Source organism: Talpa occidentalis, unplaced genomic scaffold, assembly GCF_014898055.3.
Source record: "Talpa occidentalis isolate TD23 unplaced genomic scaffold, MPIMG_talOcc4v2.1 talOcc4.15, whole genome shotgun sequence".
NCBI lineage: Eukaryota > Metazoa > Chordata > Mammalia > Eulipotyphla > Talpidae > Talpa > Talpa occidentalis.
The window spans coordinates 29,175,265-29,188,395 of record NW_023601543.1 but is presented as its reverse complement, the minus strand read 5'-3'; the positions used below and the strand labels follow the sequence as shown (position 1 = coordinate 29,188,395).

The 13,131-nt window shown below is 37.7% G+C and overlaps 1 protein-coding gene across 1 annotated transcript in view; it reads right to left on the bottom strand.

The window, feature by feature from the left end:
• Positions 1-13,131, bottom strand: part of MORC4 (MORC family CW-type zinc finger 4) — a 56,461-nt gene that overhangs the window by 26,112 nt on the left and 17,218 nt on the right. The window contains 4 exon segments of the mRNA XM_054695622.1: positions 4,219-4,319; positions 6,220-6,339; positions 10,617-10,745; positions 11,051-11,183. Of these exon segments, the coding sequence (XP_054551597.1) occupies positions 4,219-4,319; positions 6,220-6,339; positions 10,617-10,745; positions 11,051-11,183 (483 nt within the window).

Genomic DNA, 13,131 nt, shown 5'->3' with positions numbered 1-13,131 from the left:
TGAGTTGAATTATTGGACATGTTACTGGTATCCAAGAATTGATGGCTGACGTGGGGAAGACTCCACAAACCCAATAAGAATTGGGTCCAGGAACCTCTTACAACATGGTATTCTTTATGGAAAGGAAGTATGACTCTGAAGGTATGCCACAAAGCAGGAGGGGAGAATCTCAAGTCAGAGGGTGAAGCTGTGAGCCTTAGATTATTTTCACGTTTTGAAACGTAATGGCATTAGGTTGGCTGTATTTTGAAATTGCTTGGGACCTCTCTGACTCTTTTTTTCTTCTACTGTTTAAACTGGAATATCTATAACTGATATCTTATGCTTGTCCCATCATTGTATTTTCAGAGCAAAATACAATCAATCAATTAATCAAACTTGTCTACAGAAGGAGAGAAATTTTGCCCCAGGATGCATCAGACTCAGAATATCACCTATACTTGATTTAAATGAGGATTTGGGAATTCTGAGTTGATGAATTAAGATCAGAGTTTAGACTTTGAGTTGATGTTGTAATAATTGAGACTTTTGAGGATGTTGGGATGGGGTAAACATATTTTGCATGTAAGATGTAAGTGGATCGGGGGCCTCCCTGGTGGCACAGCAGCTGAGCGCTGGGCTGTAAAGCTGCCCGCAGCCTCTGCAGTGCCGGTTTGATCACCGGCCGCCGGCGAGGGTCCCACATGGCGCTCAGACCTCTCCTGCCGCGCCCGCTGCTCCCCTCAACAGTGTACTTTGTCAGTCTGCCTGTTCTGTTCCCCGCTTTGGCTCTGGTGAATTCTCTCACCCTCTTGCACTTCTGAGTGTACCCAGTGCTTATATAAATAAATAAATCTTTAAAAAAAAAAGATGTAAGTGAATCTCAGGGGGTCAAGAAAGCAGAGTCAGAGGTGAGGACAAAAGCATAGTCACTGGAGTGGTATGATGTGAGGAGGAGTCAAGCCACCATTGATGGCTTTGAACACTGGAGGAAGAGGGCTATTGGCTAAAGAATGTTAGCAGCCTCTAGAAGCTGGAAATGGCAAGGTGATATATTCTTCCCTAGAGCCCCCAGAAAGGAATGAAGCCTTGTCAATACCATTACTTTAGCTCAATGAGATTCCAGTTGGACTTAGAGTCTACAGAACTCTAAGATAATAAATAAGTATTGTATCAAGCCAAGTTTGTAGCAATTTTTTACAACAGCAATAGAAAACAATTTCTACTCTTTATTGACAGAAGTATCACTGTATTTCCCGCAAACATTTAAAATACCCTATGGCTGCCCTGTGAGTTTATTATATGCAGCTCAGCACATAGTTTGGGAACTGTGGCTCTAGGAGAGGGGTCAGCAAACTACAGCCTGTGGGCCAAATCCCAGTCACCACCCATTTTTGTAAACAAAATCATATTGGACACACACACTCATTCCTTTACTATTGTCTGTGGTTGCTGTCATACTATAGAGGAACTGAGTAGTTGTGACAGAGAACATGTGGCCCACAAACCCTACAATATTTACTTTCTGGCTCTTCACAGAAAAATTTGCCAGTCCCTGCCTGTACAATATAGCCCTCTATCCATCTAGCTTTATTTGCTTTCACTTTAGTTCTTTCACTTTATCCCCACTCCCCATATTCTTACCATTCTGAGTCCCTATCACCACCTTAGATCATGCTATAATTTCAAACTGGAATTCCTTTCCCTCCCATTTTTAAATGCTGTATCTTTTAAGGCAAATCTCACATCATACCTTCTACTCAAAACCTTCTCTATCTATTCTATCAGGGTATTTTTCCTATACCATACTACTTATGTTTTGGTTGATCAAACAGTCATTTATTGCTCTCTAAATTGTTTCATGTATGTGACAACGTGTTATTACAAATAGACTACAAGCTCCTCAAAGACAACAATCACATCTTGAATTTGTCTAGAAAATCCCACAAAGCCTAGCCACTGTGCCATGTACCAATAGGGCGCTGAGTTAATATGTTGATTCCATCTCTTAAGCTGAAATTCACTGTAAAAAATTTGAGCCCTGATAGTTGCAGCTGAAACCTGATATCCACAACTATTAAAAGTGATATCACAGATGATTTATTCATAGACATTCCAGTAGGATGATGGCTAGTGTCTCTTTTAGCATTTGTGGTTTTGTTATCTATAATACTCCTAGGATGAGCCTGTGATCTTAGACAATCTTCTCTGATTTCCCTCTAAAATTTCCTTATTTCTAATGTAAACATATTTTAATTTTATATAAAATAGAATAAAAAAGGAGAAGACTTGGGATAAGAGTTATGTGCATTTATTAGTCTCAGAAGACTGCATGCAGTATAGTATACTAGTTTTCTGGGTTTTTTTTGTAAAATGTGTGGCAGATATTAAGTTACTTAAGCCAGAAATCCTATCTATTTAATTGAATAAACTTACTGCCTACGAAATATCTCTATTTGGATCTCCTGTAATAACCTCAAATTCATATTGAAATTAAACATCACAAATCAAGAATCTAACACCACTAAAATTTATTTTATATATTTTTTTATTTTCTTACATTGTTGTTCATTTTTTATAGTATTTGATTTCTCCCCTCAAGTGTAGTCCCCATAGTTCTCCCACCACCATAGCACCCGTGAACCATCACCATAGTCCCTTGTGCTCTTCCCTCCCATTTTGACCCCTCTCCCTCCCCCTCCTCTGCTGTGTGCCTCAGATCTATGGTTTGCTGGCAAGTTTTGTCTTTTTCCTGATCCTTGGCACATAGGAGATTATCTCACAATTCCTGATAACAGAAGTAATGAGTGATCCAATTCCTCTGCTAAAGTTTTGAAGCAATTATATCCTTGCTTTAACAACTCCTTTCTTTGTCTTCTAAAGGTATACTTGCTGGTTCAGTCTCAATACCAAGTTCTTTTCTGATTCTTATCTATTTGTCTTACCTATTAAATCTAGATGTTTCCCTGAAAATACACATTGCTCCTCTTGCTCCAATACTTTTTCTCAATCTGTTCACAGACTTAAAAAAATCATTTGAAGCAACTTCACATTGCTGCTTTTTCCCCAAATTATTCAATAACTTTAGGTCTACTGATCTGTGTTCATTAAGGTCAATTTCAAGGCTTTTTGTTTCACCAGAAGTATTTTACTAAATGACTCTTTGTACACTCTTTGTACATTCTTTCCACAATTTCTAGAGGTAAGGTTTACTTCAACTGGACTCCATACATCATGTATCAGTAAGCTTTCATTTAAAATTCAAATCATTTCACTCATATGTGGAAAATAAAAAAAACTAGCAAAAACAAAATCAAACAGATAATAAGAACAAAATGGGAGTTATCAGAGGTGAAAAGGGAAGGGAGCTGGGTGGAATGGGTAAAGGGTGTCAACTGCATGGTAGGGTATATGTAAACTAGACTTTTTTTAAAAAAAGATTTTATTTGTTTATGCATACAAGATCTGGGGTATAGGCCAGAGGTGTGAAGGCTGAGAGGATTCACCAGAGACAGAGTGGGGAACAGAACAGGCAGACCGACTGAAATATACTGTTGATGGGAGCAGCCGGCAAGCCAGGAGAGGTCTGTGGTGCCATGTGGGTAGCTCCTTGGCTGGTGATCGAACTCATGCTGCAGGGGCTGTGGACACTTCATAGGTTGTATCTTAACCCCTTGTGCACCAGGGAGGCCCTAAACTAGACTTTCGATGGTGATTATAATGCAGTATATACAGACATTGAACTATAATTGATGTACACATGAAATCTATATGTTTTGCACTAATGTTATTTCAATAAGAAAATTAATGGGCCTTCCTGGTGGCTCACAGGTTAAAGTATCAGTGCTATCAAGTTATCACCAGCCACTGCAGCATGAGTTTGATCCCCAGCCAGGGAGCTAACCCACATGGCGCAGCAGACCTCTCCTGTCACACCTGCTGCTCCCCTAGCAGTATATTTCAGTAGATCTGCCTGTTCTGCTCCCCACTCTGTCTCTGGTGAATCTGCTCACCCTCCACACCTCTGGCCTATACCCTAGTTCTTGTATGTATAAATAAATAAAATTAAAAAAATAAAATTAAAATAAAATCACTTTATCTTTAATCTTAGAAAATAGATTTGAAGGAATTCTCAGTTAACTTATCTGGCTGGGTTTTAAAGATGATTTTAGAGGTTTCAGAGAATAGAATCCCTTCTTAATGAACTCTCAGAAACAGCTCAGGTTGGGAATGACTCACCTGTACTCCTTGGTGTACTCAAAGTCTTGTTTGTTGTAGGCAGGTTTTAAGAAATTGCACTCAATGACTCCAACTACTCCCACACCTTCTCCATGAGTTGGCTTAGAAGAAAAATATTAATTTCAACACTTACATTACTATTGGCTGCCTGCAGGCATTTCCTTTTAATGCTTAACAATAATAGGTTATATAACATTCATGGGCAAAGAAAGGCCAGTAAGATCTAGAGAAACACTCAGTATTCCTCAATGGGCTGCAAGTATTGCATTGAACTGGAACCTCTGGCAAATTTTAGGACAGATATTTTCAAACTATGATCCACAGATCTCTAGAGTTTTCTAGGGATTAAGAGCCATCTCTCAGACACGATCTCTACCTTCATGTTTATATTCTGGGATGGTCGTAAGATTTCATTTGAACAAAGAATGACACTTAAGGAAAAATCAAGGGTAAATATGACTGTTCTAGGGAATGAAACCAAATGTCATCTGAAAAAAAGTTAAGATGCTCTGCAATTATCATACACTATCTTCTAAAGAAATTTTATATGTGCAGGATATCAAACAACTAGTAAAGATAGTCAGACTTGTAATTATTAAATATAAGTTGATACAGGAGAATTTTGGAATTATTGGGTTGTTGGAAAAGTCATGACTGATTTTTGCAACAGATGGCAGTAGTTCATCTTTGGAAGTACTAGAATCATTTGCATCTATTGATAAAATCTTTTTAATTATTTAATGAAGGAACTGAGTTAAGGCATAATTAGACTGGCACACAAATAAGAATTGCATGATAGTTGGCGCGCAGACCTCTCCTGCCACCTGCTGCTCCCCTCAGCAGCATACTTTGGTCCTTCTGCCTGCTCTGCTCCCCGCTCTGGCTCTGGTGAATTCTCTCACCCTCCTGTGCTTCTGACTGTACCCAGTGCTTGTATAAATAAATAAATAAATAAATAAATAAATAAATAAATAAATCTTTAAAAAAAAAAAAAAGAATTGCATGATAGAAAAGATGATATAAAGGAATTGTATGATATGACAAGAAAAAGCAAACAACCAAGATTGCAAACTAGCAAAGCTAGCTGGGTCTTCTAACAGGGACCCCATGGCTCATGTGAAAGTGGATGCTGGGTGTGGCAGGCGGGGAAACTCCCACTGCTGCTGTTCCAGGGGGCCCCACAGGAACCCCCGAGGCTCCTGTGCGCAAACCCAGATGGTGCCCAGGTGAGAGGCCGTTGGCAGGCTGCGCACTAAGGTGGCCAGCAGGAAACACCCCAGCTACCAGCCGCCCACACCCAGAGGCCTCTAGGCATTGTGAAGTCCCTGTTACAATATGACTGCCCTATTGTATAATATCCAGCTCTTTATCATTCTTTGTGCATTAATAATCTTGTCTGTGTAACAGGAATGAATGGGATACTTGTAGATATTACTACATGTAGTTCGATTTATAAAGTATCTTCATGCTATTTATCCCTTTCAAGTCTCTCAAACCTGTACCTTGTGAGGCAGGCAAGCTGGTAATATTATTGTTGTTTCCATTTTATATGTAAGGAAATTGACCTTAGAGAAATTAAACAACTTATTCAAAGTTACCCAGTTTGGAAATTAAAAAGTCAGGACTTGATTCTTGGTCATCAACCACTAAATTTCATGCATCTTCCACCATGTCTATTGTTGTCCCAAGAAAATAGAAAGAGTACCTTAAACACTAATAAACTGATACACATAGTGGAGTTGCTTGTGTTCTAATGCTACCTCTCACTAATAGCTACCAAGAAAAAAATGCATTCAGTGAAGTTTCTTGGTTGAGTAACAGCTAGGAGAGGAGAAGTAGAAAGTTTTCAACGTAAGACAGCAAAGTTCCACAACCATATTTAAAACCATCATTACACGGAGGTCTATCCATTACCGTCCAGGGAGTCTACCCCCTGGACAGACTTTCAACCTTTTCCTACTCTTTTCTGCTCTCTAGGACGAAGAAACATTCATGACTCACCTTCACCTGACATCCCACCTTTTCAAAGGACCTGATGAGTCGGTTGTTATGATACATCATTACTCCAAACTGGTTATTATTCTTGCAAGAGAACCCAAAAGTTATTTTCACCTGTTTATTCTGAGAAGAAAATTATTAAGGAGACAAACACTAGAGTCTTTAGCAGAAAAAATATTGTATACTATAGTAAAAATCATCATTGGATGTAAATTGGTACAACCTTTCTAGAGGGCACTGAAAAAATCTGTAGCAACAGTCTTGAAACTGTTCTTAACTTTTGACTAAAGCACTCTCTTTCAAGGAATTTATACTACAGAAAAAGTCAGGGAAGTCCATAAAGTTTCATGAGTTTCAGAGTTTTATCAATTAGTTATAATGGCAGAAAAACAATATAAGTGCTTGACAATAAAGGAATAATTAAATAACTGCTGATATATTCACATGGTCGATTATGCAGCTATTAAAATTATGTCCTTGTGACACAGAAACATCAATTCCAAAGAACACCTGCACCCCTATCTTTATAGCAGCACTGTTTACAATAGCTAAGCTTTGGAAACAGCCCAAATGCCCAAAAATAGATGACTGGATCAAGAAGATGTGGTACATATACACCATGGAATATTACTCAGCATTCAAAAAAGATAAACACATGCAATTTGCAGCAACATGGATGGCGCTGGAAGGGATCATGCTCAGCGAAATAAGCCAGAAAGAAAAAGAAAAATACCGGATGGTCTCACTCATAGCAGGAATCTAGAAAACTTAAATAAGGGACCAGGAAAATGAATAACTATAAGAAAGTGAAAATCAAAATCAACAAAAAACTATGAACCAGAGACAGTTTTTGGGGAGTGGGGGGCGGGAGGGGAGGGATTGGGGTCAAAATGGGGGGGTTGCAATTGTATGGGGAATATAAAAATAAAATTTATTATTTCAAAAAAAAAATAAACTTGCCATGAAATTTAAAAAAAAAAATTATGTCCTTGAAAAATATATGAGAACATTAGAAAATGTTCAGAATATAACAAGCATTTTCTAAAAAATATGTGTATATAAATATATGCATAGAATAGAGTGCAAGAAAATATGCTGGGATGCCATCTGTGATTTAAAAATTCATAAATAATCATAGAATATTTCTTAACTTTGCTAGCAGCCCAATTTGCTATCAGGTATCCCAGGTTCTGATAAGAGTTGTAAATGGTACAACACAAATCCAAACAATTGTAAGCAATCACATTAAACACAATGAAAGCAAACGCTTAAGAACAAAATCACTTTTAAAGGTAAAGGAAATGAATAGTTCTTCTGCAATATATTTCAAGGGAAGCAGTTAACAAGTTAAAAAATTTGGCTAGAAGAAATAAAACATGAATAATGATAAGTTTTTAACAAGTTCTATTTGATTTAAAAGCCAAAGTAAGAGAGTGAGGACAATATAGGGAAATAGACACTGAGATTTTCATTACAACAAATGCTAAGAAAATTTCATGTCCAAATAAGTTCAATGAAAACTTAATTTTGTTACTTATTTAAAAAAAAAATGATGTCCACGGCCACCTCCAAATAACAAGCTACTAGCACCAAATCCATGTGAACAAATGAATCAGCTATGATAGAAAGATGTGCAACAAGTCAACAAGTGAGGACATAATACAGTAATGTCTGACTCAGAATATCTAATGTTCTAGGCTCCAGAAGCTCAAAATGGATTAAAGAACTAGACATAAGACCTGAAACCATAAAATACACAGAAGGAAATATAGGCGAAACACTACGGGATTTGCACATCAAAGACATCTTTACAGACACATCACCCAAAGCAGTGATAGTGAAGGCAAAGATAAACAGCTGGGACTACATCAAATTAAAGAGCTTCTGCACAGCAAAAGAGACAATAACAAAAACAAAGAGAAACCCCACCAACTGGGAGAACATTTTTGCACCCAACACTAATGATAAAGGACTGATCACAAAAATCTGCAAAGAGCTGATGAGACTCAGCAACAACAAAGAAAATAATCCAACCCAAATGCCCAAAAATAGATGACTGGGTCAAGAAGATGTGGTACATATATACCATGGAATATTACTCAGCATTCAAAAAAGATAAACACATGCAATTTGCAGCAACATGGATGGCGCTGGAAGGGATCATGCTCAGCGAAATAAGCCAAAAAGAAAAAGAAAAATACCGGATGGTCTCACTCATAGCAGGAATCTAGAAAACTTAAATAAGGGACCAGGAAAATGAATATAAGAAAGTGAAAATCAAAATCAACAAAAAACTATGAACCAGAGACACTTTTTGGGGAGTGGGGGGCGGGAGGGGAAGGATTGGGGTCAGAATGGGGCGTTTGCAATTGTATGGGGGAATATAAAAATAAAATTTATTATTTAAAAAAAAAATCCTATTCCAATACAAAAACAAAGCAGGACAAAATCCCCTAAAACAAACAAATAAAACTTCACATCATAAAATTAACATTTTTGAGATAAAGACTGCTGAAAACTTTCTGTTGTATGTTTCTACAATTCTAAATTATGGGGTAGGAGTACACTGGGGTAGAAGGTTGCCCAAATTAGTATAAGGAGAAAAGATAAAAGGAAGGAAGAGGTCTTTGAGGGATAAATAAGTAGCATCAGTGACCCTGGGGGAAATTTTATTGGGGTTTCATTTTATTGATGCCTATAGTGACTTCAGTTAGCCTAAATTCTAATAGTGAAAGGTAACTAATAATGGAAAGGGGGTTGAGAAGAGTTGATGTACATATGGAATACGTCCATAGGAGTTGTCCCGATAGAAACCCATAAAAGAAAGACGCTGGACACAGGTATGTGGTATATATCCTGAAACAATAGGTAGAAAGCACTTTTTTTCAACTGGCTCCGTTAAACTTACAGTACTAAGATCCTAGCTTATAGGATCTTAAGTTATAATTCCACAAATGATATTCTAGAGGACTAGCAATTATATGTTGTTTCAATTACAACCATTTTTTCCTTCTAAGAAATAGGGTTAAATCTGGGGTAAACTTTGTATTTCATTAGATAGCAAGATAACTTAAGCTAGGATCTTAGTGATCCTATAAGCTGTTATTATACCTACAGATGTTAACAGTGCTCACTGTGATTTTGCTAAGTTGGGTTTGTTTGGGTCAGGAAAAGACAAACAGGCTAAATAACACGTTTGATTTTTTTTTTCCTTTTAAATCAGGCACTTATAAACAAGAAAGCACACTTTTGATAAAGGAAATAGTATGAACACGTTTCTTGGGCCAAGAGCTATGCTTCATTACTAGAAAAGGAAGTACAAGAGCAATTCCTATGAGTTCTGCTTATGAGTTCTCAACCTTTCAAAGTCTTTTTGCTTTCTGTCAAAAAGCCACCAACAATGATGGACCTAGTTTCCATAGTTCATCTTAAGATTTTCTCAGTGTAGTGGTGGGGAGGGGTAGGAATGGAAATGAGTAATTACTTCTCCGAGTGGCTGCCATTTAAGAAGTATCAGGAAATTCATGTCACACCTGTTGAAGATTTATCTCACCCTAGAAAAATCAGCCTTTAATTCTACTCTCTTAACTTCCATCAACATTAAGGCTGTACTTGTTATGAGAAAAATCACACTAAGTTCAAAAGACTAACAAGTTCGAGCCAACATTTTGCTGATTTCAATCAATATAACATATAATGAGGGCCTCCCCGGTGGCGCAGCGGTTGAGCGCTGGGTTGCGAAACTGCGCGCGGCCTCTGCGGCGCCGGTTCGATCCCCGGCTGCTCCCCGGCCACCGGAGGAGAGTCCCACATGGCGCGCAGACCTCTCCTGCCGCCCGCTGCTCCCCTCAGCAGTGTACTTCGGTCCTTCTGCCTGCTCTGCTCCCCGCTCTGGCTCTGGTGAATTCTCTCACCCTCCCGCGCTTCTGACTGTACCCAGTGCATGTATAAACAAAAACAAACAAACCAGCAAACAAATAAATAAAGCATGCCTCTATAAAAAAAAAAAAAAAAAAAAAAAAAATATAACATATAATGAAATTCCAGTACAAACTAAACAGTGTGGATTATTCCTTACAGCAGAGATTCTCAAACTTGGCTACTCATTACAATCAGCCAAGGTTTTAAAAATAAATATTTCATATGAATAAAAGAATTTCAGAAACCATTGAACTAGAATATTCAAAATCTCAGATTTTTAATAACATTCAGGTGATTCCTGATAATAAATGTGTGTATAGATTGACATTTAAGAAATACCTCCATAGAGTACGTGTAATAGGATTTGCACTGTAACACACAATTTTGAATTGGCAAAGGGAAGACTTTTGTTTTTCTGTGCCAACCTGAAAATCCAACCCTGAAACGATGAGGTTAACATCACGCAGTTGTAAGGATACTGTGAAGGTGGGTTTATATATATCATATCCTACATTGGCCAGGGTCTTAGCAATCATCTGGGTGGTCACCTTCTTTTGACGCAGAAAAATTTTCATTCGTGGCTTCATATACAGAATACCACAAAATGCCTATGGAACAGTGAAGAGAAAGTCATTATATATTCCCACTTCCATTGACATCTCCATAAAACACTATTAGCAACTGAGAGTTATTCTGGGTAAAGATTTGACTCAGTTTCTATACTCTTCTACACACTAAAATGCTGCTGATTATATTAACCAAACTGTTTCAGTGGAGACTATGAAAATGAATCCTAGCACAGGTCTAAAATGTTGTCACTTTCTATAACTAAAGTGAGATTTTTGAACAATATTTTCATGTTATAGGAAATCTTACCTCCTCCCATTGTTGAAGAAAAAGCACTCTTACTCACCCGTAAAGAATATTCTGTTTCTGGCAGCTCAGAAGTAACATCACCAGTCTCTTTTTCTTCTGTGCCAAAGTCTGATACCAAGATGTCATATTGATCTGTATCAAAGTCCAACTCAGACTTTCCATCTTTATTTCTGGGTAAAAGAGACAAGTACCAATCTAACAAAAACTGGCTCCAAAGGACAAAAACGCACTAGGAACCCAAGAGAAAAGAAACAATATGAGCCAAAACTCAGGTTTCTATTTCTTTCCCTGACTACCAGTGCAAAGGAAATACAAACTACTTGGCTTGAAGATCACATAATATATTTGAGTGTATTTCCAGTCTAAACAAATCTACTATGTTTCATAGAAGTGGTGATGCCAAGTAAAGAAAAGGGTTGTGGGGCGGGGAGGAACATGAGAATGTCTGTGATCTGATAAGTCAAATGAATGTCAGCTAGCCTCAAAGCAGGATCTTAAAATAGAACCAAATTTTTTGGGTATTGTTGGGTAGGTCATTCAACATCATTTTCTACAACCGAATGAATAGAAAAATCTAAACCTACTTCTTCTAACTTCAGCAAAAGTATAAGGTCTAATGAAATACAAAGCTTGCCCCAGATTTAACCCTATCTTAGAAGGGAAAAAATGGTTGTAATTGAAACAGCATATAATCGCTAGTCCTCTAGAATATCATTTATGGAATTAGCATTTAAGATAAGTGTTCATATTCCTTTTGTAAGGACCTTTCTTCTTCCCATGGCCTTTTTAGGTCACTTAGCTTTAATCCATTCCAAGACCCTGGGCTACATCACTAGCAACTGCCAGGGGGAAAAAAAGGCAAGACCCATTTTTGTTCCTAGAAAAAAATTCAAAACAAATGATGGGTTATAGAGCAAACAGAAATATCAGAACAATGGTTCCCAAAATTTGTTTTGTAGAATAGTAGCCCCTCACGATCCTCTTCGATAAAAAATAAAGAAAAGTTGATGATCAAATAAAATTGAGAGACAATAGCTATCTGTCAGAGTCACCTCAAGTTCTAGTGATATTCCCTTGTACTGCAGGCTCCGCAAGCTCAGAGCAGCTGTGACAAAAACAGGATTCCTTTTTCAGGCCTGGCCAGAGCCACTATGATATGTAGCCTGTATAAAGTCTGTGTCACTGTAATAGTATATTCTGGATTTTCCAGGATAACACTGATTCTTATTACTCCACCCCTTCTAATGCATATACTCTGAGGGGATCCCCTGTTCTCCCTGTTCCTCACCATTCACTATCCAAGGAAAAGGGAGAAACATTTTTGAAATTGGATACTAAATTGCTCTCTTAAATATTTTTAGTGAACACTGGCATATTAAAACCTCTGGGAATTCCTGCAATAAAGTGACACGGTAAGCTTTGGTTAAGCCAGCTTTTCCCAAAGTTATTTGACCATGGAATCCTTTATTTACATACCACCTACTACCATATAACTGAGAAGCAATGTACAAAGAAAAAAGTTAGTTTGGCGTTTCGATCGAGGGGAAAAGGTCCTTTATAATATAATTGTATTACTTGATGTTTTCCCAACAGGACATATAAAGATCTAAATTACTAATTTGTGAATTCTCTTTACTTTTTAAAATTGAAAATACTCATATAATACTCTAGTATGGTTTTTATGTAAGTTTTACCCAGAAAAGTGATAATGTGTAATACTTGACCTGAAGAGAAAAAGAATTACTATATCCACTACCCTGTTCTATGAAACAAACCAATAATACTTAGTTCATATTAAAGGTATTTAGGGTTTTTTTTTAAAGATTCAGTTATTTATGCAGATAAGAACTGGGGTGTAGGCCAGAGGTGCGGGAGGTGAGAGGATTCACCAAGTGGGGAGTAGAACAGGCAGATCTATTGAAATACACTGCTGAGGGAAGCAGCGGGCGAGACAGGAGAGGTCTGCTGTGCCATGTGGGTTAGCTTCCTGTCCGGGGATCGAACTTAAGCTGCAGTGGCAGCAGATAGCTTGGTAGCACTGTGTCTTTAATCCCTGTGCCATCAGGGAGTCCCTTAAAGGTATTTAGGTTTTAGCGGACACTGTTAAATGTATCACAT